Here is a 26,203-nt window from a genome sequence, read left to right as displayed (position 1 = left end):
CTTAGCTTAGTAGCGGGTTATTGCCCGTGCTTAGCTTAGTAGCGGGTTATTGCCCGTGCTTAGCTTAGTAGCGGGCTATTGCCCGTGCTTAGCTTAGTAGCGGGCTATTGCCCGTGCTTAGCTTAGTAGCGGGCTATTGCCCGTGCTTAGCTTAGTAGCGGGCTATTGCCCGTGCTTAGCTTAGTAGCGGGCTATTGCCCGTGCTTAGCTTAGTAGCGGGCTATTGCCCGTGCTTAGCTTAGTAGCGGGCTATTGCCCGTGCTTAGCTTAGTAGCGGGCTATTGCCCGTGCTTAGCTTAGTAGCGGGCTATTGCCCGTGCTTAGCTTAGTAGCGGGCTATTGCCCGTGCTTAGCTTAGTAGCGGGCTATTGCCCGTGCTTAGCTTAGTAGCGGGCTATTGCCCGTGCTTAGCTTAGTAGCGGGCTATTGCCCGTGCTTAGCTTAGTAGCGGGCTATTGCCCGTGCTTAGCTTAGTAGCGGGCTATTGCCCGTGCTTAGCTTAGTAGCGGGCTATTGCCCGTGCTTAGCTTAGTAGCGGGCTATTGCCCGTGCTTAGCTTAGTAGCGGGCTATTGCCCGTGCTTAGCTTAGTAGCGGGCTATTGCCCGTGCTTAGCTTAGTAGCGGGCTATTGCCCGTGCTTAGCTTAGTAGCGGGCTATTGCCCGTGCTTAGCTTAGTAGCGGGCTATTGCCCGTGCTTAGCTTAGTAGCGGGCTATTGCCCGTGCTTAGCTTAGTAGCGGGCTATTGCCCGTGCTTAGCTTAGTAGCGGGCTATTGCCCGTGCTTAGCTTAGTAGCGGGCTATTGCCCGTGCTTAGCTTAGTAGCGGGCTATTGCCCGTGCTTAGCTTAGTAGCGGGCTATTGCCCGTGCTTAGCTTAGTAGCGGGCTATTGCCCGTGCTTAGCTTAGTAGCGGGCTATTGCCCGTGCTTAGCTTAGTAGCGGGCTATTGCCCGTGCTTAGCTTAGTAGCGGGCTATTGCCCGTGCTTAGCTTAGTAGCGGGCTATTGCCCGTGCTTAGCTTAGTAGCGGGCTATTGCCCGTGCTTAGCTTAGTAGCGGGCTATTGCCCGTGCTTAGCTTAGTAGCGGGCTATTGCCCGTGCTTAGCTTAGTAGCGGGCTATTGCCCGTGCTTAGCTTAGTAGCGGGCTATTGCCCGTGCTTAGCTTAGTAGCGGGCTATTGCCCGTGCTTAGCTTAGTAGCGGGCTATTGCCCGTGCTTAGCTTAGTAGCGGGCTATTGCCCGTGCTTAGCTTAGTAGCGGTCTGTAGACACAGATCTGATGCAGTGTTCACTCAAAATGGGATGTAATTTTGTGGGTATTTCTGTGTGTTTGTGTAGGCTCCAGTGTCAGCTGCCCTTAGCCCTGCCGCTACACCCTCCCCAGCCGTTGCCGTGTCAACAGGCACCTTCACCGACATCCCCGTCAGCAACATCCGACGGGTGAGCTGAGCTAGCAAGCCAAGGAGGGCTCCGTGAAATTGGCATCTGTTAGCGGCATTAACAGGTCCAAGTTATGCTAAAAGCATACAAATAGAAGTTCTCTGTTTACTTTAACAAAATATCACATTGTTGTATATTTTGTCTGAGTATTGTTAAGCTAGAGGCATTAAGGTCACACGATCATACCATGTTTTTAAATATACAATGTAAGTTACTTAAACATACATTTATTGAAAATACAAACAATATATTATTGAAATCAATTAACAAAGATCGATTTACTGTTTCATATTTGTTTCACCATTGAATATGTTCGCTGTTTATTGATCCACATTGTGTGTGAGGGATCATCAACGACGTGGAAGGTGGGTTCCACAACGCGCTAGCGGAGGAACTGACCTTTCCACAACGCGCAAGCGGAGGAACTGACCATTCCACAGCAGCGCTAGCGGAGGAACTGACCTTTCCACAGCGCGCAAGCGGAGGAACTGACCATTCCACAGCGCGCTAGCGGAGGAACTGACCTTTCCACAGCGCGCTAGCGGAGGAACTGACCTTTCCACAACGCGCTAGCGGAGGAACTGACCTTTCCACAACGCGCTAGCGGAGGAACTGACCTTTCCACTACGCGCTAGCGGAGGAACTGACCTTTCCACTACGCGCTAGCGGAGGAACTGACCTTTCCGCGACGCGCTAGCGGAGGAACTGACCTTTCCGCGACGCTCTAGCGGAGGAACTGACCTTTCCGCGACGCGCTAGCGAAGGAACTGACCTTTCCGCGACGCGCTAGCGGAGGAACTGACCTTTCCGCGACGCGCCAGCGGAGGAACTGACCTTTCGGCGACGCGCCAGCGGAGGAACTGACCTTTCGGCGACGCGCCAGCGGAGGAACTGACCTTTCCGCGACGCGCCAGCGGAGGAACTGACCTTTCCGCGACGCGCCAGCGGAGGAACTGACCTTTCCGCGGCGCGCCAGCGGAGGAACTGACCTTTCCGCGGCGCGCCAGCGGAGGAACTGACCTTTCCGCGGCGCGCCAGCGGTGGAACTGACCTTTCCGCCGCGCGCCAGCGGAGGAACTGACCTTTCCGCCGCGCGCCAGCGGAGGAACTGACCTTTCCGCCGCGCGCCAGCGGAGGAACTGACCTTTCCGCCGCGCGCCAGCGGAGGAACTGACCTTTCCGCCGCGCGCCAGCGGAGGAACTGGCCTTTCCGCCGCGCGCCAGCGGAGGAACTGGCCTTTCCGCCGCGCGCCAGCGGAGGAACTGGCCTTTCCGCCGCGCGCCAGCGGAGGAACTGGCCTTTCCGCCGCGCGCCAGCGGAGGAACTGGCCTTTCCGCCGCGCGCCAGCGGAGGAACTGGCCTTTCCGTGGCGTTACGTTCCAGAGAATTCATAGAGCCCCGAGTTGATTATCCCTTTTATACCATGGCTATAATTTAACACATTTACCACTAGAAATGGGTTCAAGTTGGCTAGATGGCTACAGTAGGAGCCGTGATAAACAGACTCGCTAGATGGCTACAGTAGGAGCCGTGGTAACCAAACAGACTCGCTAGATGGCTACAGTAGGAGCCGTGGTAACCAAACAGACTCGCTAGATGGCTACAGTAGGAGCCGTGGTAACCAAACAGACTCGCTAGATGGCTACAGTAGGAGCCGTGGTAACCAAACAGACTCGCTAGATGGCTACAGTAGGAGCCGTGGTAACCAAACAGACTCGCTAGATGGCTACAGTAGGAGCCGTGGTAACCAAACAGACTCGCTAGATATCTACAGTAGGAGCCGTGGTAACCAAACAGACTCGCTAGTTCAGCTACAGTAGGAGCCGTGGTAACCAAACAGACTCGCTAGATGGCTACAGTAGGAGCCGTGGTAACCAAACAGACTCGCTAGATGGCTACAGTAGGAGCCGTGGTAACCAAACAGACTCGCTAGATGGCTACAGTAGGAGCAGTGGTAACCAAACAGACTCGCTAGATGGCTACAGTAGGAGCCGTGGTAACCAAACAGACTCGCTAGATGGCTACAGTAGGAGCCGTGGTAACCAAACAGACTCGCTAGATGGCTACAGTAGGAGCCGTGGTAACCAAACAGACTCGCTAGATGGCTACAGTAGGAGCCGTGGTAACCAAACAGACTCGCTAGATATCTACAGTAGGAGCCGTGGTAACCAAACAGACTCGCTAGTTCAGCTACAGTAGGAGCCGTGGTAACCAAACAGACTCGCTAGATGGCTACAGTAGGAGCCGTGGTAACCAAACAGACTCGCTAGATGGCTACAGTAGGAGCCGTGGTAACCAAACAGACTCGCTAGATGGCTACAGTAGGAGCCGTGGTAACCAAACAGACTCGCTAGATGGCTACAGTAGGAGCCGTGGTAACCAAACAGACTCGCTAGATGGCTACAGTAGGAGCAGTGGTAACCAAACAGACTCGCTAGATGGTTACAGTAGGAGCCGTGGTAACCAAACAGACTCGCTAGTTTAGCTAACCAAACCATCATTCCTAGTTTGCTATTATGAAAATCGAATTTAACAATGCCAATGTTTTCAATTCGACTTTAGCTTTCAAAAGCTGCTCAAACATAGAACATGTAAGAATGAACTATAGCCATTGAATTCTACCGTTCTGATATACCCTGTGTTGTAGGGAAATAATGCACGCTCTAGAATGCCCTTCAAGCCAATCACAAACAAGTATTCAACAATGTCATGGTATAAATATGAATTAGTCAACGTTATATCTGACTGGAGGAGGACGAGGTGTGGCATGTGACTTTAATGTCAGGTGTTCTTGTTGTTACCTAGGTGATATTGTTCTTGTTGTTACCTAGGTGATAGCCCAGAGGTTGATGCAGTCCAAACAGACCATTCCCCACTACTACCTGTCTGTTACCTAGGTGATATTGTTCTTGTTGTTACCTAGGTGATATTGTTCTTGTTGTTACCTAGGTGATAGCCCAGAGGTTGATGCAGTCCAAACAGACCATTCCCCACTACTACCTGTCTGTTACCTAGGGGATATTGTTCTTGTTGTTACCTAGGTGATAGCCCAGAGGTTGATGCAGTCCAAGCAGACCATTCCCCACTACTACCTGTCTGTTACCTAGGTGATATTGTTCTTGTTGTTACCTAGGTGATAGCCCAGAGGTTGATGCAGTCCAAACAGACCATTCCCCACTACTACCTGTCTGTTACCTAGGTGATATTGTTCTTGTTGTTACCTAGGTGATATTGTTCTTGTTGTTACCTAGGTGATAGCCCAGAGGTTGATGCAGTCCAAACAGACCATTCCCCACTACTACCTGTCTGTTACCTAGGTGATATTGTTCTTGTTGTTACCTAGGTGATATTGTTCTTGTTGTTACCTAGGTGATAGCCCAGAGGTTGATGCAGTCCAAACAGACCATTCCCCACTACTACCTGTCTGTTACCTAGGTGATATTGTTCTTGTTGTTACCTAGGTGATAGCCCAGAGGTTGATGCAGTCCAAGCAGACCATTCCCCACTACTACCTGTCTGTTACCTAGGTGATATTGTTCTTGTTGTTACCTAGGTGATAGCCCAGAGGTTGATGCAGTCCAAACAGACCATTCCCCACTACTACCTGTCTGTTACCTAGGTGATATTGTTCTTGTTGTTACCTAGGTGATATTGTTCTTGTTGTTACCTAGGTGATAGCCCAGAGGTTGATGCAGTCCAAACAGACCATTCCCCACTACTACCTGTCTGTTACCTAGGTGATATTGTTCTTGTTGTTACCTAGGTGATAGCCCAGAGGTTGATGCAGTCCAAGCAGACCATTCCCCACTACTACCTGTCTGTTACCTAGGTGATATTGTTCTTGTTGTTACCTAGGTGATAGCCCAGAGGTTGATGCAGTCCAAACAGACCATTCCCCACTACTACCTGTCTGTTACCTAGGTGATATTGTTCTTGTTGTTACCTAGGTGATATTGTTCTTGTTGTTACCTAGGTGATAGCCCAGAGGTTGATGCAGTCCAAACAGACCATTCCCCACTACTACCTGTCTGTTACCTAGGTGATATTGTTCTTGTTGTTACCTAGGTGATAGCCCAGAGGTTGATGCAGTCCAAGCAGACCATTCCCCACTACTACCTGTCTGTTACCTAGGTGATATTGTTCTTGTTGTTACCTAGGTGATAGCCCAGAGGTTGATGCAGTCCAAACAGACCATTCCCCACTACTACCTGTCTGTTACCTAGGTGATATTGTTCTTGTTGTTACCTAGGTGATAGCCCAGAGGTTGATGCAGTCCAAACAGACCATTCCCCACTACTACCTGTCTGTTACCTAGGTGATATTGTTCTTGTTGTTACCTAGGTGATATTGTTCTTGTTGTTACCTAGGTGATAGCCCAGAGGTTGATGCAGTCCAAACAGACCATTCCCCACTACTACCTGTCTGTTACCTAGGTGATATTGTTCTTGTTGTTACCTAGGTGATAGCCCAGAGGTTGATGCAGTCCAAGCAGACCATTCCCCACTACTACCTGTCTGTTACCTAGGTGATATTGTTCTTGTTGTTACCTAGGTGATAGCCCAGAGGTTGATGCAGTCCAAACAGACCATTCCCCACTACTACCTGTCTGTTACCTAGGTGATATTGTTCTTGTTGTTACCTAGGTGATATTGTTCTTGTTGTTACCTAGGTGATAGCCCAGAGGTTGATGCAGTCCAAACAGACCATTCCCCACTACTACCTGTCTGTTACCTAGGTGATATTGTTCTTGTTGTTACCTAGGTGATATTGTTCTTGTTGTTACCTAGGTGATAGCCCAGAGGTTGATGCAGTCCAAACAGACCATTCCCCACTACTACCTGTCTGTTACCTAGGTGATATTGTTCTTGTTGTTACCTAGGTGATAGCCCAGAGGTTGATGCAGTCCAAGCAGACCATTCCCCACTACTACCTGTCTGTTGACGTCAACATGGACCACGTCCTAGAACTACGCATGGAGCTCAACGCTGTGAGTCTGTCGTCTGTCTCTCTGTCTGTCTCTCTGGCTGTCTGTCTGTCTCTCTGGCTGTCTGTCTGTCGTCTGGCTGGCTGGCTGGCTGTCTGTCTGTCGTCTGGCTGTCTCTCTGTCTGGCTGTCTGTCTGTCGTCTGGCTGTCTCTCTGTCTGGCTGTCTCTCTGGCTGTCTCTCTGGCTGTCTCTCTGGCTGTCTCTCTGTCTGTCTGTATCTCTGGCTGGCTGTCTGTCGTCTGTCTGGCTGTCTCTCTGTCTGGCTGTCTCTCTGGCTGTCTCTCTGGCTGTCTCTCTGGCTGTCTGTATCTCTGGCTGGCTGTCTGTCGTCTGGCTGGCTGTCTCTCTGGCTGTCTGGCTGGCTGTCTCTCTGGCTGTCTCTCTGGCTGTCTCTCTGTCTGTCTGTATCTCTGGCTGGCTGTCTGTCGTCTGTCTGGCTGTCTCTCTGGCTGTCGTCTGGCTGGCTGTCTCTCTGGCTGTCTCTCTGGCTGTCTCTCTGGCTGTCTGGCTGGCTGTCTGGCTGGCTGTCTGGCTGGCTGTCTCTCTGGCTGTCTCTCTGGCTGTCTGGCTGGCTGTCTCTCTGGCTGTCTGGCTGGCTGTCTCTCTGGCTGTCTCTCTGTCTGGCTGTCTCTCTGTCTGGCTGTCTCTCTGGCTGTCTCTCTGGCTGTCTCTCTGGCTGTCTCTCTGGCTGTCTCTCTGGCTGTCTCTCTGGCTGTCTCTCTGGCTGTCTCTCTGGCTGTCTCTCTGGCTGTCTCTCTGGCTGTCTGGCTGGCTGTCTGGCTGGCTGTCTGGCTGGCTGTCTGGCTGGCTGTCTGGCTGGCTGTCTGGCTGGCTGTCTCTCTGGCTGTCTCTCTGGCTGTCTCTCTGGCTGTCTCTCTGGCTGTCTCTCTGGCTGTCTCTCTGGCTGTCTCTCTGGCTGTCTGGCTGGCTGTCTGGCTGGCTGTCTGGCTGGCTGTCTCTCTGGCTGTCTCTCTGGCTGTCTGGCTGGCTGTCTGGCTGGCTGTCTCTCTGGCTGTCTGGCTGGCTGTCTCTCTGGCTGTCTCTCTCTCTGGCTGTCTGTCTCTCTGGCTGTCTCTCTGTGAGTCTGTCTGTAACCTCTCCCCCCTCTCTCTCTCTTTTCGACCTCTCTCTCCCACCCTCCCTCCTAGGAGGTAAAGGCCCAGAACATCAAGCTGAGTGTGAATGATTTCATCATTAAAGCCAGCGCTCTGGCCTGCCTTAAGGTCCCTGAAGCCAACTCCTCATGGCTCGACTCTGTTATCCGACAGTGAGTACACACACTGACACCATGCTAAAACACATTTTTTCAATAGGTCAGGTTTAACCTGTGTGTGTGTGTGTGTGTAGGAACCATGTGGTGGACGTGAGCGTGGCGGTGAGTACACCCAACGGTCTGATAACGCCCATCGTGTTCAACGCCCACACCAAAGGACTGGCTGCTATCAGCTCTGATGTCTCAGCCCTGGCTGCCAAGGCCCGCGACGGGAAACTGCAGCCGCATGAGTTCCAGGTAACTACAGATTATACACACGCACACGCACTCGCACTCGCACACGCACTCGCACACACTCACTCTCACACACACACAACATTAGTTGGTCCCACAGGTTCCAGGAGTTGAATCCTCTAAAACTGTGTGTTTCAGGGAGGCACGTTTACCATCTCTAACCTGGGAATGTTTGGCGTCAAGAACTTCTCAGCGATCATCAACCCTCCCCAGGCCTGTATACTGGCAGTAGGGGGCTCGGAGAAGAGACTGCTGCCCGCTGACAATGAGAAAGGGTAACTACACTACCACTATACTATACTACTACTACTACTACTACTGTAACTACACTATACTAGACTAGTACTACCCCAGGCCTGTATACTGGCAGTAGGGGGCTCAGAGAAGAGACTGCTGCCTGCTGACAATGAGAAAGGGTAACTACACTACCACTATACTATACTATACTATTACTACTATAACTACACTGCCACTATACTACTACTACTACTGTAACTACACTATACTAGACTAGTACTACTACTACTACTATAACTACACTACACACAACGGAAATGGTGCTGTAGAGATTAACTAACATATCTGTTACGCACGCCTCTGAGAAGAGGGAACGCAACTCCCTGCTATAACTCAACTCTCTGAAGTGCAAGAGGTATGGACTGTAGGTGCGAGCAAGGATGACACAAAAGCAGATTTTTCCTGGGCTACCACCGAAGCCCACTCCTGGGTTACAACATCCAGACCCCTTCTACTGCCGGTACGGGGCACGGAACCCCACCGATCCTCTACGACTGGAATACTGACATAATCTTCCCGAGGATTCCAACAGGACCCTCAGGCGTGACGTCCGCTGAAGGCCCATTCTGCTAACCCCGGCCTACTAGCTACCTGGAGCAACTTGGAATCCTACTAATCCACGACTGGTTTATCAACGTCACCGCACGAAGAGCAGAATTACTCACCAATTTACCAGCATCGGACTGTCTCTCGACAACAACGCCGGATTCCTGCCGTAATCCCTGAGCCACTACTTCTGATCCTCACAGCTAGCTTGCAGCTAGCGCAGCTAGCGTCACTGCCACGAAGCTAACACCAGTTAGCAAACACAATTCTACAATTCACAACCTCTCTTTCGCCATCGCCATCCGGCTTGGATTCTCTGTCGACACGACCACGTCTGGTCTGCAGACGAATACCCCATCCGCTGTGCCCTCAACCGGCCTCCGTCTGAGCAGACCCCCTCCGTCTGAGCAGACCACCCCCCCGGGCTACTAACTTTAAAACGCCGCGGGCTAGCTTAGTGGAGGCCTCCCTGCTCCATCTACGGCTGCCCCCTGGACACTATGATCACTTGGCTACATAGCTGATGCCTGCTTGACTGTCCATTAATTCACGGTACTCCATTCTGTTTATTTGTGTTTTATCTGTCGGCTCTGTGCTTTAACTCAGGATCTGTGTGTAGTTAATCCGACCCTCTCTGCCTAATCGTCGCCATTTTTACCTGCTGTTGCTGTGTTAGCTGACTAGCTGCTGTTATCTCACCTGTTGTTTTAGCTAGCTCTCCCAATCAAGACCTGCAATCACTTTATGCCTTATTGTATGTCTCTCTCAAATATCAATATGCCTTGCATACTGTTGTTCAGGCTAGTTATCATTGTTTTGGTTTGCAATGGACCCCGTAGTTCCACTCTCCGTACCTCTGATACCTCCTTTGTCCCACCCCCCACACATGCGGTGACCTCACCCATTGAGACCAGCATGTCCAGAGATACAACCTCTCTTATCATCACCCAGTGCCTGGGCTTGCCTCCGCTGTACCCGTGCCCCACCATACCCTGGTCTGCACATTATGCCCAGAATCTATTCTACCACGCCCATAAATCTGCTCCTTTTATTCCTTGTCCCCAACGCTCTAGGCGGCCAGTTTTGATAGCCTTTAGCCGCACCCTCATCCTACTACTCCTCTGTTCCTCGGGTGATGTGGAGGTAAACCCAGGCCCTGCATGTCCCCAGTCACCCTCATTTGTTGACTTCTGTGATCGAAAAAGCCTTGGCCTCATGCATGTCAACATCAGAAGCCTCCTCCCTAAGTTTGCCTTACTCACCGCTTTAGCACACTCTGCCAACCCTGATGTCCTTGCCCTGTCCGAATCCTGGCTTAGGAAGGCCACCAAAAATTCTGAGATTTCCATACCCAACTATACCACTTTCCGTCAAGATAGAACTGCCAAAGGGGGAGGAGTTGCAATCTGCTGCAGAGATAGCCTGCAAAGTTCTGTCATACTCTCCAGGTCTATGCCCAAACAGTTCGAACTTCTAATTTTAAAAATTAATCTCTCCAGAAATAAGTCTCTCACTGTTGCCGCCTGCTACCGACCCCCCTCAGCTCCCAGCTGTGCCCTGGACACCATCTGTGAATTGATCGCTCCCCATCTAGCTTCAGAGTTTGTTCTGTTAGGTGACCTAAACTGGGATATGCTTAACACCCCGGCAGTCCTACAATCTAAGCTTGATGCCCTCAATCTCACACAAATCATCAAGGAACCCACCAGGTACAACCCTAAATCCGTAAACACGGGCACCCTAATAGACATTATCCTAACCAACTTACCCTCCAAATACACCTCTGCTGTCTTCAATCAAGATCTCAGCGATCACTGCCTCATTGCCTGTATCCGCCACGGGTCTGCGGTCAAACTACCACCCCTCATCACTGTCAAACGCTCCCTAAAACACTTCTGCGAGCAGGCCTTTCTAATCGACCTGGCCCGGGTACCCTGGAAGGATATTGACCTCATCCCGTCAGTTGAGGATGCCTGGTCATTCTTTAAAAGTTACTTCCTCACCATATTAGACAAGCATGCTCCGTTCAAAAAATGCAGAACCAACAACAGATATAGCCCTTGGTTCACTCCAGACCTGACTGCCCTCGACCAGCACAAAAACATCCTGTGGCGAACTGCAATAGCATCGAAGAGCCCCCGCGATATGCAACTGTTCAGGGAAGTCAGGAACCAATACACGCAGTCAGTCAGGAAAGCAAAGGCCAGCTTTTTCAAGCAGAAATTTGCATCCTGTAGCTCTAACTCCAAAAAGTTCTGGGATACTGTAAAGTCCATGGAAAACAAGAGCACCTCCTCCCAGCTGCCCACTGCACTGAGGCTAGGTAACACGGTCACCACTGATAAGTCCGTGATAATCGAAAACTTCAACAAACATTTCTCAATGGCCGGCCATGCCTTCCTCCTGGCGACTCCAACCTTGGCCAACAGCCCCGCCCCCCCCCCCCCCCCCCCCCCCCCCGCTGCTACTCGCCCAAGCCTCCCCAGCTTCTCCTTTACCCATATCCAGATAGCAGATGTTCTGAAAGAGCTGGAAAACCTGGACCCATACAAATCAGCTGGGCTTGACAATCTGGACCCCCTATTTCTGAAACTGTCCGCCGCCATTGTCGCACCCCCTATTACCAGCCTGTTCAACCTCTCCTTCGTATCATCTGAGATCCCCAAGGATTGGAAAGCTGCGGCGGTCATCCCCCTCTTCAAAGGGGGAGACACCCTGGACCCAAACTGTTACAGACCTATATCCATCCTGCCCTGCCTATCTAAGGTCTTCGAAAGCCAAGTCAACAAACAGATCACTGACCATCTCGAATCCCACCGTACCTTCTCCGCTGTGCAATCCGGTTTCCGAGCCGGTCACGGGTGCACCTCAGCCACGCTCAAGGTACTAAACGATGTCATAACCGCCATCGATAAAAGACATTACTGTGCAGCCGTCTTCATCAACCTGGCCAAGGCTTTCGACTCTGTCAATCACCATATTCTTATCGGCAGACTCAGTAGCCTCGGTTTTTCTAATGACTGCCTTGCCTGGTTCACCAACTACTTTGCAGACAGAGTTCAGTGTGTCAAATCGGAGGGTATGTTGTCCGGTCCTCTGGCAGCCTCTGTGGGGGTACCACAGGGTTCAATTCTCGGGCCGACGCTTTTCTCTGTATACATCAATGATGTTGCTCTTGCTGCGGGCGATTCCCTGATCCACCTCTACGCAGACGACACCATTCTGTATACTTCCGGCCCTTCCTTGGACACTGTGCTATCTAACCTCCAAACGAGCTTCAATGCCATACAACACTCCTTCCGTGGCCTCCAACTGCTCTTAAACGCTAGTAAAACCAAATGCATGCTTTTCAACCGTTCGCTGCCTGCACCCGCACGCCCGACTAGCATCACCACCCTGGACGGTTCCGACCTAGAATATGTGGACAACTACAAATAGCTAGGTGTCTGGCTAGACTGCAAACTCTCCTTCCAGACTCATATCAAACATCTCCAATCCAAAATCAAATCTAGAGTCGGCTTTCTATTCCGGAACAAAGCCTCCTTCACTCACACCGCCAAACTTACCCTAGTAAAACTGACTATCCTACCGATCCTCGACTTCGGCGATGTCATCTACAAAATAGCTTCCAACACTCTACTCAGCAAACTGGATGCAGTTTATCACAGTGCCATCCGTTTTGTCACCAAAGCCCCATATACCACCCACCACTGCGACCTGTATGCTCTAGTCAGCTGGCCCTCGCTACATGTTCGTCGTCAGACCCACTGGCTCCAGGTCATCTACAAGGCTATGCTAGGTAAAGTGCCGCCTTATCTCAGTTCACTGGTCACGATGGCTACACCCACCCGTAGCACGCGCTCCAGCAGGTGTATCTCACTGATCATCCCTAAAGCCAAAACCTCATTTGGACGCCTTTCCTTCCAGTTCTCTGCTGCCTGCGACTGGAACGTATTGCAAAAATCTCTGAAGTTGGAGACTTTTATTTCCCTCAACAACTTTAAACATCTGCTATCTGAGCAGCTAACCGATCGCTGCAGCTGTACATAGTCCATCGGTATATAGCCCACCCAATTTACCTACCTCACCCCCCATACTGCTTTTATTTATTTACTTTTCTGCTCTTTTGCACACCAGTATCTCCTCTTGCACATGATCATCTGATGATTTATCACTCCAGTGTTAATCTGCTAAATTGTAATTATTCGATTTATTGCCTACCTCATGCCTTTTGCACACATTGTATATAGATTCTCTTTTTTCTACCATGTTATTGACTTGTTTATTGTTTACTCCATGTGTAACTCTGTGTTGTTGTCTGTTCACACTGCTTTGCTTTATCTTGGCCAGGTCGCAGTTGTAAATGAGAACTTGTTCTCAACTAGCCTACCTGGTTAAATAAAGGTGAAATAAAAAAATAAAAAATAAAAAATACTAGACTGTAGTACTACCCCAGGCCTGTATACTGGCAGTAGGGGGCTCAGAGAAGAGACTGCTGCCCGCTGACAATGAGAAAGGGTAAATGACTACACTGTACTTTACTATGCTAGACTGCACCGCACTTTACTATGCTAGACTGCACCGTACTTTACTATGCTAGACTGCACTTTACTATGCTAGACTGTACTTTACTATGCTAGACTACACTGTACTTTACTATGCTAGACTGCACTGTACTTTACAATGCTAGACTGCACTGTACTTTACTATGCTAGACTACACTGTACTTTACTATGCTAGACTGTACTTTACTATGCTAGACTGTACTTTACTATGCTAGACTGCACTGTACTTTACTATGCTAGACTGCATTACACTGTACTTTACTATGCTAGACTGCACTGTACTTTACTATGCTAGACTGCACTGTACTAGACTGCACTGTACTTTACTATGCTAGACTGCACTGTACTTTACTATGCTAGACTGCACTGTACTTTACTATGCTAGACTGCACTGTACTTTACTATGCTAGACTGCACTGTACTTTACTATGCTAGACTGCACTGTACTTTACTATGCTAGACTACACTGTACTAGACTGCACTGTACTTTACTATGCTAGACTGCACTGTACTTTACTATGCTAGACTGCACTGTACTTTACTATGCTAGACTGCACTGTACTTTACTATGCTAGACTGCACTGTACTTTACTATGCTAGACTGCACTGTACTTTACTAGACTAGACTGCACTGTACTTTACTATGCTAGACTGCACTGCACTGTACTTTACTATGCTAGACTGCACTGTACTTTACTATGCTAGACTACACTGTACTTTACTATGCTAGACTGCACTGTACTTTACTATGCTAGACTGCACTGTACTTTACTATGCTAGACTGCACTGTACTTTACTATGCTAGACTGCACTGTACTTTACTATGCTAGACTGCACTGCACTGTACTTTACTATGCTAGACTGCACTGTACTTTACTATGCTAGACTGCACTGTACTTTACTATGCTAGACTGCACTGTACTTTACTATGCTAGACTGCACTGTACTTTACTATGCTAGACTGCACCGTACTTTACTATGCTAGACTGTACTTTACTATGCTAGACTGCACTGTACTTTACTATGCTACACTGTACTTTACTATGCTAGACTGCATTACACTGTACTTTACTATGCTAGACTGCACTGTACTTTACTATGCTAGACTGCACTGTACTTTACTATGCTAGACTGCATTACACTGTACTTTACTATGCTAGACTGCACTGTACTTTACTATGCTAGACTGCACCGTACTTTACTATGCTAGACTGTACTGTACTTTACTATGCTAGACTGCATTACACTGTACTTTACTATGCTAGACTGCACTGTACTTTACTATGCTAGACTGCACTGTACTTTACTATGCTAGACTGCACTGTACTTTACTATGCTAGACTGCACTGTACTTTACTATGCTAGACTGCACTGTACTTTACTATGCTAGACTGCACTGTACTTTACTATGCTAGACTGTACTTTACTATGCTAGACTGCACTGTACTTTACTATGCTAGACTGTACTTTACTATGCTAGACTGCATTACACTGTACTTTACTATGCTAGACTGCACTGTACTTTACTATGCTAGACTGCACTGTACTTTACTATGCTAGACTACACTGTACTTTACTATGCTAGACTGCACTGTACTTTACTATGCTAGACTGCACTGTACTTTACTATGCTAGACTGCACTGTACTTTACTATGCTAGACTGCACTGCACTGTACTTTACTATGCTAGACTGCACTGCACTTTACTATGCTAGACTGTACTTTACTATGCTAGACTGCACTGCACTGTACTATGCTAGACTGCACTGTACTTTACTATGCTAGACTACACTGTACTTTACTATGCTAGACTGTACTTTACTATGCTAGACTGCACTGTACTTTACTATGCTAGACTGCACTGTACTTTACTATGCTAGACTGCACTGTACTTTACTATGCTAGACTGCACTGTACTTTACTATGCTAGACTGCACTGTACTTTACTATGCTAGACTGCACCGTACTTTACTATGCTAGACTGTACTGTACTTTACTATGCTAGACTGCACTGTACTAGACTGCACTGTACTTTACTATGCTAGACTGCACTGTACTTTACTATGCTAGACTGCACTGTACTAGACTGCACTGTACTAGACTGCACTGTACTTTACTATGCTAGACTGCACTGTACTAGACTGCACTGTACTAGACTGCACTGTACTTTACTATGCTAGACTACACTGTACTTTACTATGCTAGACTACACTGTACTTTACTATGCTAGACTACACTGTACTTTACTATGCTAGACTGCACTGTACTTTACTATGCTAGACTGCACTGTACTTTACTATGCTAGACTACACTGTACTTTACTATGCTAGACTGCACTGTACTTTACTATGCTAGACTGCACTACACTGTACTTTACTATGCTAGACTGCACTGCACTTTACTATGCTAGACTGCACTGTACTTTACTATGCTACACTGTACTTTACTATGCTACACTGTACTTTACTATGCTAGACTACACTGTACTTTACTATGCTAGACTGCACTGTACTTTACTATGCTAGACTGCACTGTACTTTACTATGCTAGACTACACTGTACTTTACTATGCTAGACTACACTGTACTTTACTATGCTAGACTGCATTACACTGTACTTTACTATGCTAGACTGTACTTTACTATGCTAGACTGCACTGTACTTTACTATGCTAGACTGCACTGCACTGTACTTTACTGTGCTAGACTGCACTGTACTTTACTATGCTAGACTGCACTGTACTTTACTATGCTAGACTGCACTGTACTTTACTATGCTAGACTGCACTGTACTTTACTATGCTAGACTGCACTGTACTTTACTATGCTAGACTGCACCGTACTTTACTATGCTAGACTGCACTGTACTTTACTATGCTAGACTGCACTGTACTTTACTATGCTAGACTGCACTGTACTTTACTATGCTAGACTGCACTGTACTTTACTATGCTAGACTGCACTGCACTGTACTTTACTGTGCTAGACTGCACTGTACTTTACTGTGCTAGACTGCACTGTACTTTACTATGCTAGACTGCACTGTACTTTACTATGCTAGACTGCACTGTACTTTACTATGCTAGACTGCACTGTACTTTACTATGCTAGACTGCACCGTACTTTACTATGCTAGACTGCACTGTACTTTACTATGCTAGACTGCACTGTACTTTACTATGCTAGACTGCACTGTACTTTACTATGCTAGACTGCACTGTACTTTACTATGCTAGACTGCACTGTACTTTACTATGCTAGACTGCACTGTACTTTACTATGCTAGACTACACTGTACTTTACTATGCTAGACTACACTGTACTTTACTATGCTAGACTGTACTGTACTTTACTATGCTAGACTGCATTACACTGTACTTTACTATGCTAGACTGTACTTTACTATGCTAGACTGCACTGTACTTTACTATGCTAGACTGCACTGCACTGTACTTTACTGTGCTAGACTGCACTGTACTTTACTATGCTAGACTGCACTGTACTTTACTATGCTAGACTGCACTGTACTTTACTATGCTAGACTGCACTGTACTTTACTATGCTAGACTGCACTGTACTTTACTATGCTAGACTGCACCGTACTTTACTATGCTAGACTGCACTGTACTTTACTATGCTAGACTGCACTGTACTTTACTATGCTAGACTGCACTGTACTTTACTATGCTAGACTGCACTGTACTTTACTATGCTAGACTGCACTGTACTTTACTATGCTAGACTACACTGTACTTTACTATGCTAGACTACACTGTACTTTACTATGCTAGACTACACTGTACTTTACTATGCTAGACTGCATTACACTGTACTTTACTATGCTAGACTGTACTGTACTTTACTATGCTAGACTGCACTGCACTGTACTTTACTGTGCTAGACTGCACTGTACTTTACTATGCTAGACTACACTGTACTTTACTATGCTAGACTGCACTGTACTTTACTATGCTAGACTGCACTGTACTTTACTATGCTAGACTGCACTGTACTTTACTAAGCTAGACTGCACTGTACTTTACTATGCTAGACTGCACTGTACTTTACTATGCTAGACTGCACTGTACTAGACTGCACTGTACTTTACTATGCTAGACTGCACTGTACTTTACTATGCTAGACTGTACTGTACTTTACTATGCTAGACTGCACTGTACTTTGCTATGCTAGACTGCACTGTACTTTACTATGCTAGACTACACTGTACTAGACTGCACTGTACTTTACTATGCTAGACTGCACTGTACTTTACTATGCTAGACAGCACTGTACTTTACTATGCTAGACTGCACTGTACTTTACTGTGCTAGACTGCACTGTACTTTACTATGCTAGACTGCACTGTACTTTACTATGCTAGACTGCACTGTACTTTACTATGCTAGACTGCACTGTACTTTACTATGCTAGACTGCACTGTACTTTACTATGCCAGACTGCACTGTACTTTACTATGCTAGACTACACTGTACTTTACTATGCTAGACTGCACTGTACTTTACTATGCTAGACTGCACTGTACTTTACTATGCTAGACTGCACCGTACTTTACTATGCTAGACTGTACTGTACTTTACTATGCTAGACTGTATTGTACTTTACTATGCTAGACTGCACTTTACTATGCTAGACTGCACCGTACTTTACTATGCTAGACTGTACTGTACTTTACTATGCTAGACTGCACTGTACTTTACTATGCTAGACTACACTGTACTTTACTATGCTAGACTGCACTGTACTTTACTATGCTAGACTGCACTGTACTTTACTATGCTAGACTGCACTGTACTTTACTATGCTAGACTACACTGTACTTTACTATGCTAGACTACACTGTACTTTACTATGCTAGACTGCACTGTACTTTACTATGCTAGACTACACTGTACTTTACTATGCTAGACTGCACTGTACTTTACTATGCTAGACTACACTGTACTTTACTAGACTACACTGTACTTTACTATGCTAGACTGCACTGTACTTTACTATGCTAGACTGCACTTTACTATGCTAGACTGCACCGTACTTTACTATGCTAGACTGCACTGTACTTTACTATGCTAGACTGCACTGTACTTTACTATGCTAGACTGTACTGTACTTTACTATGCTAGACTGCACTGTACTTTACTATGCTAGACTGCACTGTACTTTACTATGCTAGACTGCACCGTACTTTACTATGCTAGACTGCACTGTACTTTACTATGCTAGACTGTACTGTACTTTACTATGCTAGACTGTACTGTACTTTACTATGCTAGACTGCACTTTACTATGCTAGACTGCACCGTACTTTACTATGCTAGACTGTACTGTACTTTACTATGCTAGACTGCACTGTACTTTACTATGCTAGACTGCACTGTACTTTACTAGACTAGACTGTACTTTACTATGCTAGACTGCACTGTACTTTACTATGCTAGACTGCACTGTACTTTACTATGCTAGACTGCACTGTACTTTACTATGCTAGACTGCACTGTACTTTACTAGACTAGACTGTACTTTACTATGCTAGACTGCACTGTACTTTACTATGCTAGACTGCACTGTACTTTACTATGCTAGACTGCACTGTACTTTACTATGCTAGACTGCACTGTACTTTACTATGCTAGACTACACTGTACTTTACTATGCTAGACTGCACTGTACTTTACTATGCTAGACTGCACTGTACTTTACTACGCTAGACTGCACTGTACTTTACTATGCTAGACTGCACTGTACTTTACTATGCTAGACTGCACTGTACTTTACTATGCTAGACTGCACTGTACTTTACTATGCTAGACTGCACTGCACTGTACTTTACTGTGCTAGACTGCACTGTACTTTACTATGCTAGACTGCACTGTACTTTACTATGCTAGACTGTACTTTACTATGCTAGACTACACTGTACTTTACTATGCTACACTGTACTTTACTGTGCTAGACTGCACTGTACTTTACTATGCTAGACTGCACTGTACTTTACTATGCTAGACTACACTGTACTTTACTATGCTAGACTGCACTGTACTTTACTAGACTAGACTGCACTGTACTTTACTATGCTAGACTACACTGTACTTTACTATGCTAGACTACACTGTACTTTACTATGCTAGACTGCACTGTACTTTACTATGCTAGACTGCACTGTACTTTACTATGCTAGACTACACTGTACTTTACTATGCTAGACTGCACTGTACTTTACTATGCTAGACTACACTGTACTTTACTATGCTAGACTGCACTGTACTTTACTATGCTAGACTACACTGTACTTTACTAGACTACACTGTACTTTACTATGCTAGACTGCACTGTACTTTACTATGCTAGACTGCACTTTACTATGCTAGACTGCACCGTACTTTACTATGCTAGACTGCACTGTACTTTACTATGCTAGACTGCACTGTACTTTACTATGCTAGACTGTACTGTACTTTACTATGCTAGACTGCACTGTACTTTACTATGCTAGACTGCACTGTACTTTACTATGCTAGACTGCACCGTACTTTACTATGCTAGACTGCACTGTACTTTACTATGCTAGACTGTACTGTACTTTACTATGCTAGACTGTACTGTACTTTACTATGCTAGACTGCACTTTACTATGCTAGACTGCACCGTACTTTACTATGCTAGACTGTACTGTACTTTACTATGCTAGACTGCACTGTACTTTACTATGCTAGACTGCACTGTACTTTACTAGACTAGACTGTACTTTACTATGCTAGACTGCACTGTACTTGACTATGCTAGACTGCACTGTACTTGACTATGCTAGACTGCACTGTACTTGACTATGCTAGACTGCACTGTACTTTACTATGCTAGACTGCACTGTACTTTACTATGCTAGACTGCACTGTACTATGCTAGACTGCACTGTACTTTACTATGCTAGACTGCACTGTACTTTACTATGCTAGACTGCACTGTACTTTACTATGCTAGACTGCACTGTACTTTACTATGCTAGACTACACTGTACTTTACTATGCTAGACTACACTGTACTTTACTATGCTAGACTGCACTGTACTTTACTATGCTAGACTGCACTGTACTTTACTATGCTAGACTGCACTGTACTTTACTATGCTAGACTGCACTGTACTTTACTATGCTAGACTGCACTGTACTTTACTATGCTAGACTGCACTGTACTTTACTATGCTAGACTGCACTGCACTGTACTTTACTATGCTAGACTGCACTGCACTGTACTTTACTGTGCTAGACTGCACTGTACTTTACTATGCTAGACTGCACTGTACTTTACTATGCTAGACTGTACTTTACTATGCTAGACTACACTGTACTTTACTATGCTACACTGTACTTTACTGTGCTAGACTGCACTGTACTTTACTATGCTAGACTGCACTGTACTTTACTATGCTAGACTACACTGTACTTTACTATGCTAGACTACACTGTACTTTACTATGCTAGACTGCACTGTACTATGCTAGACTGCACTATATACAGGGGGCATATACACTGTACTACAATGGTCAATATAAGGGGTGTCAAACTAATGGTTTCAGCACCTCCAGAGATGCAGTAGGCCTGGTTGACGAGCACTGGTTAGATTGACAGGTTGAAGCGAAGGTGTCCTCATTGACATGATTTAATGTGACGTCATGATATTGACGGGTTAGGGATAGGGCTTTTAAAACTAATGGTGATCATTCTGTGCTCTGTCGTGTGTGTGTGTGTGTGTGTGTGTGTGTGTGTGTGTGTGTGTGTGTGTGTGTGTGTGTGTGTGTGTGTGTGTGTGTGTGTGTGTGTGTGTGTGTGTGTGTGTGTGTGTGTGTGTGTGTAGGTTTGACGTGGCCAGCATGATGTCGGTGACGTTGAGTTGTGACCATCGCGTGGTGGACGGAGCGATCGGCGCTCAGTGGCTCGCAGAGTTCAGGAAGTTCCTGGAGAAGCCTGTCACCATGCTGCTCTGATTGGACAACGCTCTCACCAGGCCATGCTGTGGTTGGCTGCAGCCGTCGGCAAGCTGATCTGATTGGTGGAAACCTTTTCATCATGCTTCTGTGATTAGCTGGCCCACCACACGGACACTCTCCCTTAAAGGGGTGAGGCAGGACTCACTCCCCTCCCAGAGTATAACACCCCTCTCCATCTCTCTCTATTTATTGCGACCAGGTAGTTAGTTTAGACCAGAGTCCATAATGTCACTGATGTTTATAAAGGGAACTGTTACAGACGCTGTGTGTGTACCCAGAGTATTGGAGATTATGTTAAAAGCCAAGTAAGATGGAGAATGCCCCCTAGACTCACTCACATGCCCACTGCAGACCACCCCAGCTCCTCTGAGGCACCATATGTTGTGTATGTGAACACATTGACAGGTCTGCAGTTCTGCTGGCTCTCCCTTGTAGTTTGTTCATTGATTGATTGGCCAGAGTTCACTCACCTATATCAAGTCTTTAGATGGGAACCAAGCCAACCGGCCATGCTGCTTATCTCCAGGTGTGGAGCTGATCTATTGGTACCTTCTATAATGCTGTAGGATTGGTGGAATCTTCATTTTACAGAGTAGGTGGGCCTTTATTTATGACATCACTCCTGTCTAAGCTCTCGGCCAATCCCCTTCTTCCCCAGGACATGTTCTTGTTTTCTAACCCTTGATAAAGAACATTCTATTTACGTGACGTCATCTGTAAACAAGTGAAACGCACAAAGATGTGAAGCTGGATATATGGTTTCCGTGGAAATGACTGCTGAATAAATGTAAATGAGTCAAAATGAGCTACTATGTTGCTGTTGTGGAGAGTCTCAGCCAGTTCATCTATATACAGTATATCTCCCATAGACACCAATGCATTTCATTTATTTAACCAGGCCAGTCAGTTAAGAACAAATTCTTATTTACAATGACGGCCTACTAAAAGGTCTCCTGCGGGGACGGCGGCCTGGGATTTAAATTATACAACAAATATAGGACAAAACACACATCACTACATAAAGATAACTAACACAAAAACACGGTACAGACATTATTGGGCAAAGTCAACAACACAAAGATCAAGAAGGTAGAGACAACAATACATCACACAAAACAGCCACAACTGTCAGTAAGAGTGTCCACGATTGAGTCTTTGAATGAAGAGATGGAGATAAAACTGTCCAGTTTAAGTGTTTGTTGCAGCTCGTTCCAGTCGCTAGCTGCAGCGAACTGAAAAGAGGAGCGACCCAGGGATGTGTGTGCTTTGGGGACATTTAACAGAATGTGACTGGCAGAACGGGTGTTGTATGAGGAGGATGAGGGCTGCAGTAGATATCTCAGATAGGGGGGAGTGAGGCCTAAGAGGGAAAGAGGAGCGATTACGATAGAGGAAACCAAGTCTAGATTTAACTTTAGCCTGCAGCTTTGATATGTGCTGAGAGAAGGACAGTGTACCGTCTAGCCATACTCCCAAGTACTTGTATGAGGTGACTACCTCAACCTCTAAACCCTCAGAGGTAGTAATCACACCTGTGGGGAGAGGGGCGTTCTTCTTACCAAACCACTTTATTTTGGAGGTGTTCAGAACGAGGTTAGGGGTAGAGAAAGCTTGTTGGACACTAAGAAAGCTTTCATTAGGGGTGTAGTATATCCTATAGGACACCATATTTGGTCAGAGAGCGACGCCTTCGTGACACGCCGATGACGCGGGCGGCCATCACTTGAACGACTATCTTTGTCAAACAAAGCTAGCTAGATTACAATGAGCTGGGCTTTACAGGAGTATCCGGAAACCATTTATTTTTTGTAAAATGTAGCTTCTAACCTTGTACGACAGCATGGCTTTTCATTTTGGACAAAAATTGTAAGGATATTCAGAATTATGAAAACTGGGTGTTTTGTAAATATTGAACTTATAATATGGCTACTAATACTTGGAAAGCTAATTCAGTCCGATTTGATGATATTCTTTCAGAAAAATGTAATATTAATGCGAATGTCTCCTTCACGATTTGCCCAAATGTACTTGGGGACTTCACGCTAAAAATCTTGTTTTTCACGTTATCCATCTGAAACTTTGCACATACACTGCTGCCATCCTGTGGACACTATCGGAATTACAACCAGATGATGGCTAGAACTATGACCTTTCTCTTTCTCTGCATTTCAAAGATGGTGGTAGAAAAAGACCGGTTGGTTTTTTTCTTTGTATTTTCCTCCTCTGTACACCTGGTGACCGTGTCAGCATGCATGCGCCCGGCCCGCCACAGGAGTCGCTAGGGGACAAAGACATCCCTTCCGGCCAAACCCTCCTCTAACCGGGTGACGCTAGGCCAATTGTGCGCTGCCCCATGGGTCTCCCAGGAGCGGCCAGCTGCGACAGAGCCTGGACTCGAACCAGGATCCCCAGTGGCACGGCTAGCTACTGCGATGCAGTGCCTTTAGACCACTGCGCCACTCGGGAGGCCTGAATCTAGTTGATGATCCCTGGTCTAGACTGTCCTGAATCTAGTTGATGATCCCTGGTCTAGACTGTCCTGAATCTAGTTGATGATCCCTGGTCTAGACTGTCCTGAATCTAGTTGATGATCCCTGGTCTAGACTGTCCTGAATCTAGTTGATGATCCCTGGTCTAGACTGTCCTGAATCTAGTTGATGATCCCTGGTCTAGACTGTCCTGAATCTAGTTGATGATCCCTGGTCTAGACTGTCCTGAATCTAGTTGATGATCCCTGGTCTAGACTGTCCTGAATCTAGTTGATGATCCCTGGTCTAGACTGTCCTGAATCTAGTTGATGATCCCTGGTCGAGACTGTCCTGATAATCTAGTTGACGATCCCTGGTCTAGACTGTCCTGATAATCTAGTTGACGATCCCTGGTCTAGACTGTCCTGATAATCTAGTTGACGATCCCTGGTCTAGACTGTCCTGATAATCTAGTTGACGATCCCTGGTCTAGACTGTCCTGAGAATCTAGTTGACGATCCCTGGTCTAGACTGTCCTGAGAATCTAGTTGACGATCCCTGGTCTAGACTGTCCTGATCATCTAGTTGATGATCCCTGGTCTAGACTGTCCTGATAATCTAGTTGACGATCCCTGGTCTAGACTGTCCTGAATCTAGTTGATGATCCCTGGTCGAGACTGTCCTGATAATCTAGTTGACGATCCCTGGTCTAGACTGTCCTGATCATCTAGTTGACGATCCCTGGTCTAGACTGTCCTGAGAATCTAGTTGACGATCCCTGGTCTAGACTGTCCTGAGAATCTAGTTGACGATCCCTGGTCTAGACTGTCCTGATCATCTAGTTGATGATCCCTGGTCTAGACTGTCCTGATAATCTAGTTGACGATCCCTGGTCTAGACTGTCCTGAATCTAGTTGATGATCCCTGGTCGAGACTGTCCTGATAATCTAGTTGACGATCCCTGGTCTAGACTGTCCTGATCATCTAGTTGATGATCCCTGGTCTAGACTGTCCTGATAATCTAGTTGACGATCCCTGGTCTAGACTGTCCTGATAATCTAGTTGATGATCCCTGGTCGAGACTGTCCTGATAATCTAGTTGACGATCCCTGGTCTAGACTGTCCTGATAATCTAGTTGACGATCCCTGGTCTAGACTGTCCTGATAATCTAGTTGACGATCCCTGGTCTAGACTGTCCTGATAATCTAGTTGACGATCCCTGGTCTAGACTGTCCTGATAATCTAGTTGACGATCCCTGGTCTAGACTGTCCTGATAATCTAGTTGACGATCCCTGGTCGAGACTGTCCTGGTAATCTAGTTGACGATCCCTGGTCGAGACTGTCCTGATAATCTAGTTGACGATCCCTGGTCGAGACTGTCCTGATCATCTAGTTGATGATCCCTGGTCTAGACTGTCCTGATAATCTAGTTGATGATCCCTGGTCTAGACTGTCCTGAATCTAGTTGATGATCCCTGGTCTAGACTGTCCTGATAATCTAGTTGACGATCCCTGGTCGAGACTGTCCTGATAATCTAGTTGACGATCCCTGGTCTAGACTGTCCTGATAATCTAGTTGACGATCCCTGGTCTAGACTGTCCTGATAATCTAGTTGACGATCCCTGGTCGAGACTGTCCTGATAATCTAGTTGACGATCCCTGGTCTAGACTGTCCTGATAATCTAGTTGACGATCCCTGGTCTAGACTGTCCTGATAATCTAGTTGATGATCCCTGGTCTAGACTGTCCTGATAATCTAGTTGATGATCCCTGGTCTAGACTGTCCTGAATCTAGTTGATGATCCCTGGTCGAGACTGTCCTGATAATCTAGTTGACGATCCCTGGTCGAGACTGTCCTGATAATCTAGTTGACGATCCCTGGTCTAGACTGTCCTGATAATCTAGTTGACGATCCCTGGTCTAGACTGTCCTGATAATCTAGTTGACGATCCCTGGTCGAGACTGTCCTGATAATCTAGTTGACGATCCCTGGTCTAGACTGTCCTGATAATCTAGTTGACGATCCCTGGTCTAGACTGTCCTGATCATCTAGTTGATGATCCCTGGTCTAGACTGTCCTGATAATCTAGTTGATGATCCCTGGAATAGACTGTCCTGAATCTAGTTGATGATCCCTGGTCTAGACTGTCCTGATCATCTAGTTGATGATCCCTGGTCTAGACTGTCCTGATCATCTAGTTGACGATCCCTGGTCTAGACTGTCCTGATCATCTAGTTGATGATCCCTGGTCTAGACTGTCCTGAATCTAGTGAAGCATTCCAGATCATTCCTCCATTCCAGCAGGAATGTCCAAACCCAGTTTCATCAGCTTGTCCGGGTGGCTGGTCTCAGACGATCCCGCAGGTGAAGAAGTCGGATGTTGAGG

At 46.6% G+C, this 26,203-nt stretch overlaps 1 protein-coding gene across 1 annotated transcript in view; it reads left to right on the top strand.

The window, feature by feature from the left end:
- dlat (dihydrolipoamide S-acetyltransferase (E2 component of pyruvate dehydrogenase complex)) overlaps positions 1 to 22,149 on the top strand; it is a 46,732-nt gene extending 24,583 nt beyond the window's left edge. The window contains exons 9-14 of the mRNA XM_055941408.1: positions 1,341 to 1,442; positions 6,323 to 6,430; positions 7,577 to 7,695; positions 7,776 to 7,938; positions 8,074 to 8,210; positions 21,212 to 22,149. Of these exons, the coding sequence (XP_055797383.1) occupies positions 1,341 to 1,442; positions 6,323 to 6,430; positions 7,577 to 7,695; positions 7,776 to 7,938; positions 8,074 to 8,210; positions 21,212 to 21,341 (759 nt within the window). The 3' untranslated portion in view covers positions 21,342 to 22,149. The remainder of the gene's footprint in view (positions 1 to 1,340; positions 1,443 to 6,322; positions 6,431 to 7,576; positions 7,696 to 7,775; positions 7,939 to 8,073; positions 8,211 to 21,211) is intronic.
- Positions 22,150 to 26,203: the final 4,054 nt, after the last annotated feature.

Source organism: Salvelinus fontinalis, chromosome 13 (genome assembly GCF_029448725.1).
Source record: "Salvelinus fontinalis isolate EN_2023a chromosome 13, ASM2944872v1, whole genome shotgun sequence".
In the NCBI taxonomy this organism is placed as follows: domain Eukaryota; kingdom Metazoa; phylum Chordata; class Actinopteri; order Salmoniformes; family Salmonidae; genus Salvelinus; species Salvelinus fontinalis.
The sequence above is the reverse complement of the archived record's forward strand: the minus strand, read 5'-3'. Positions and strand labels throughout refer to the sequence as shown.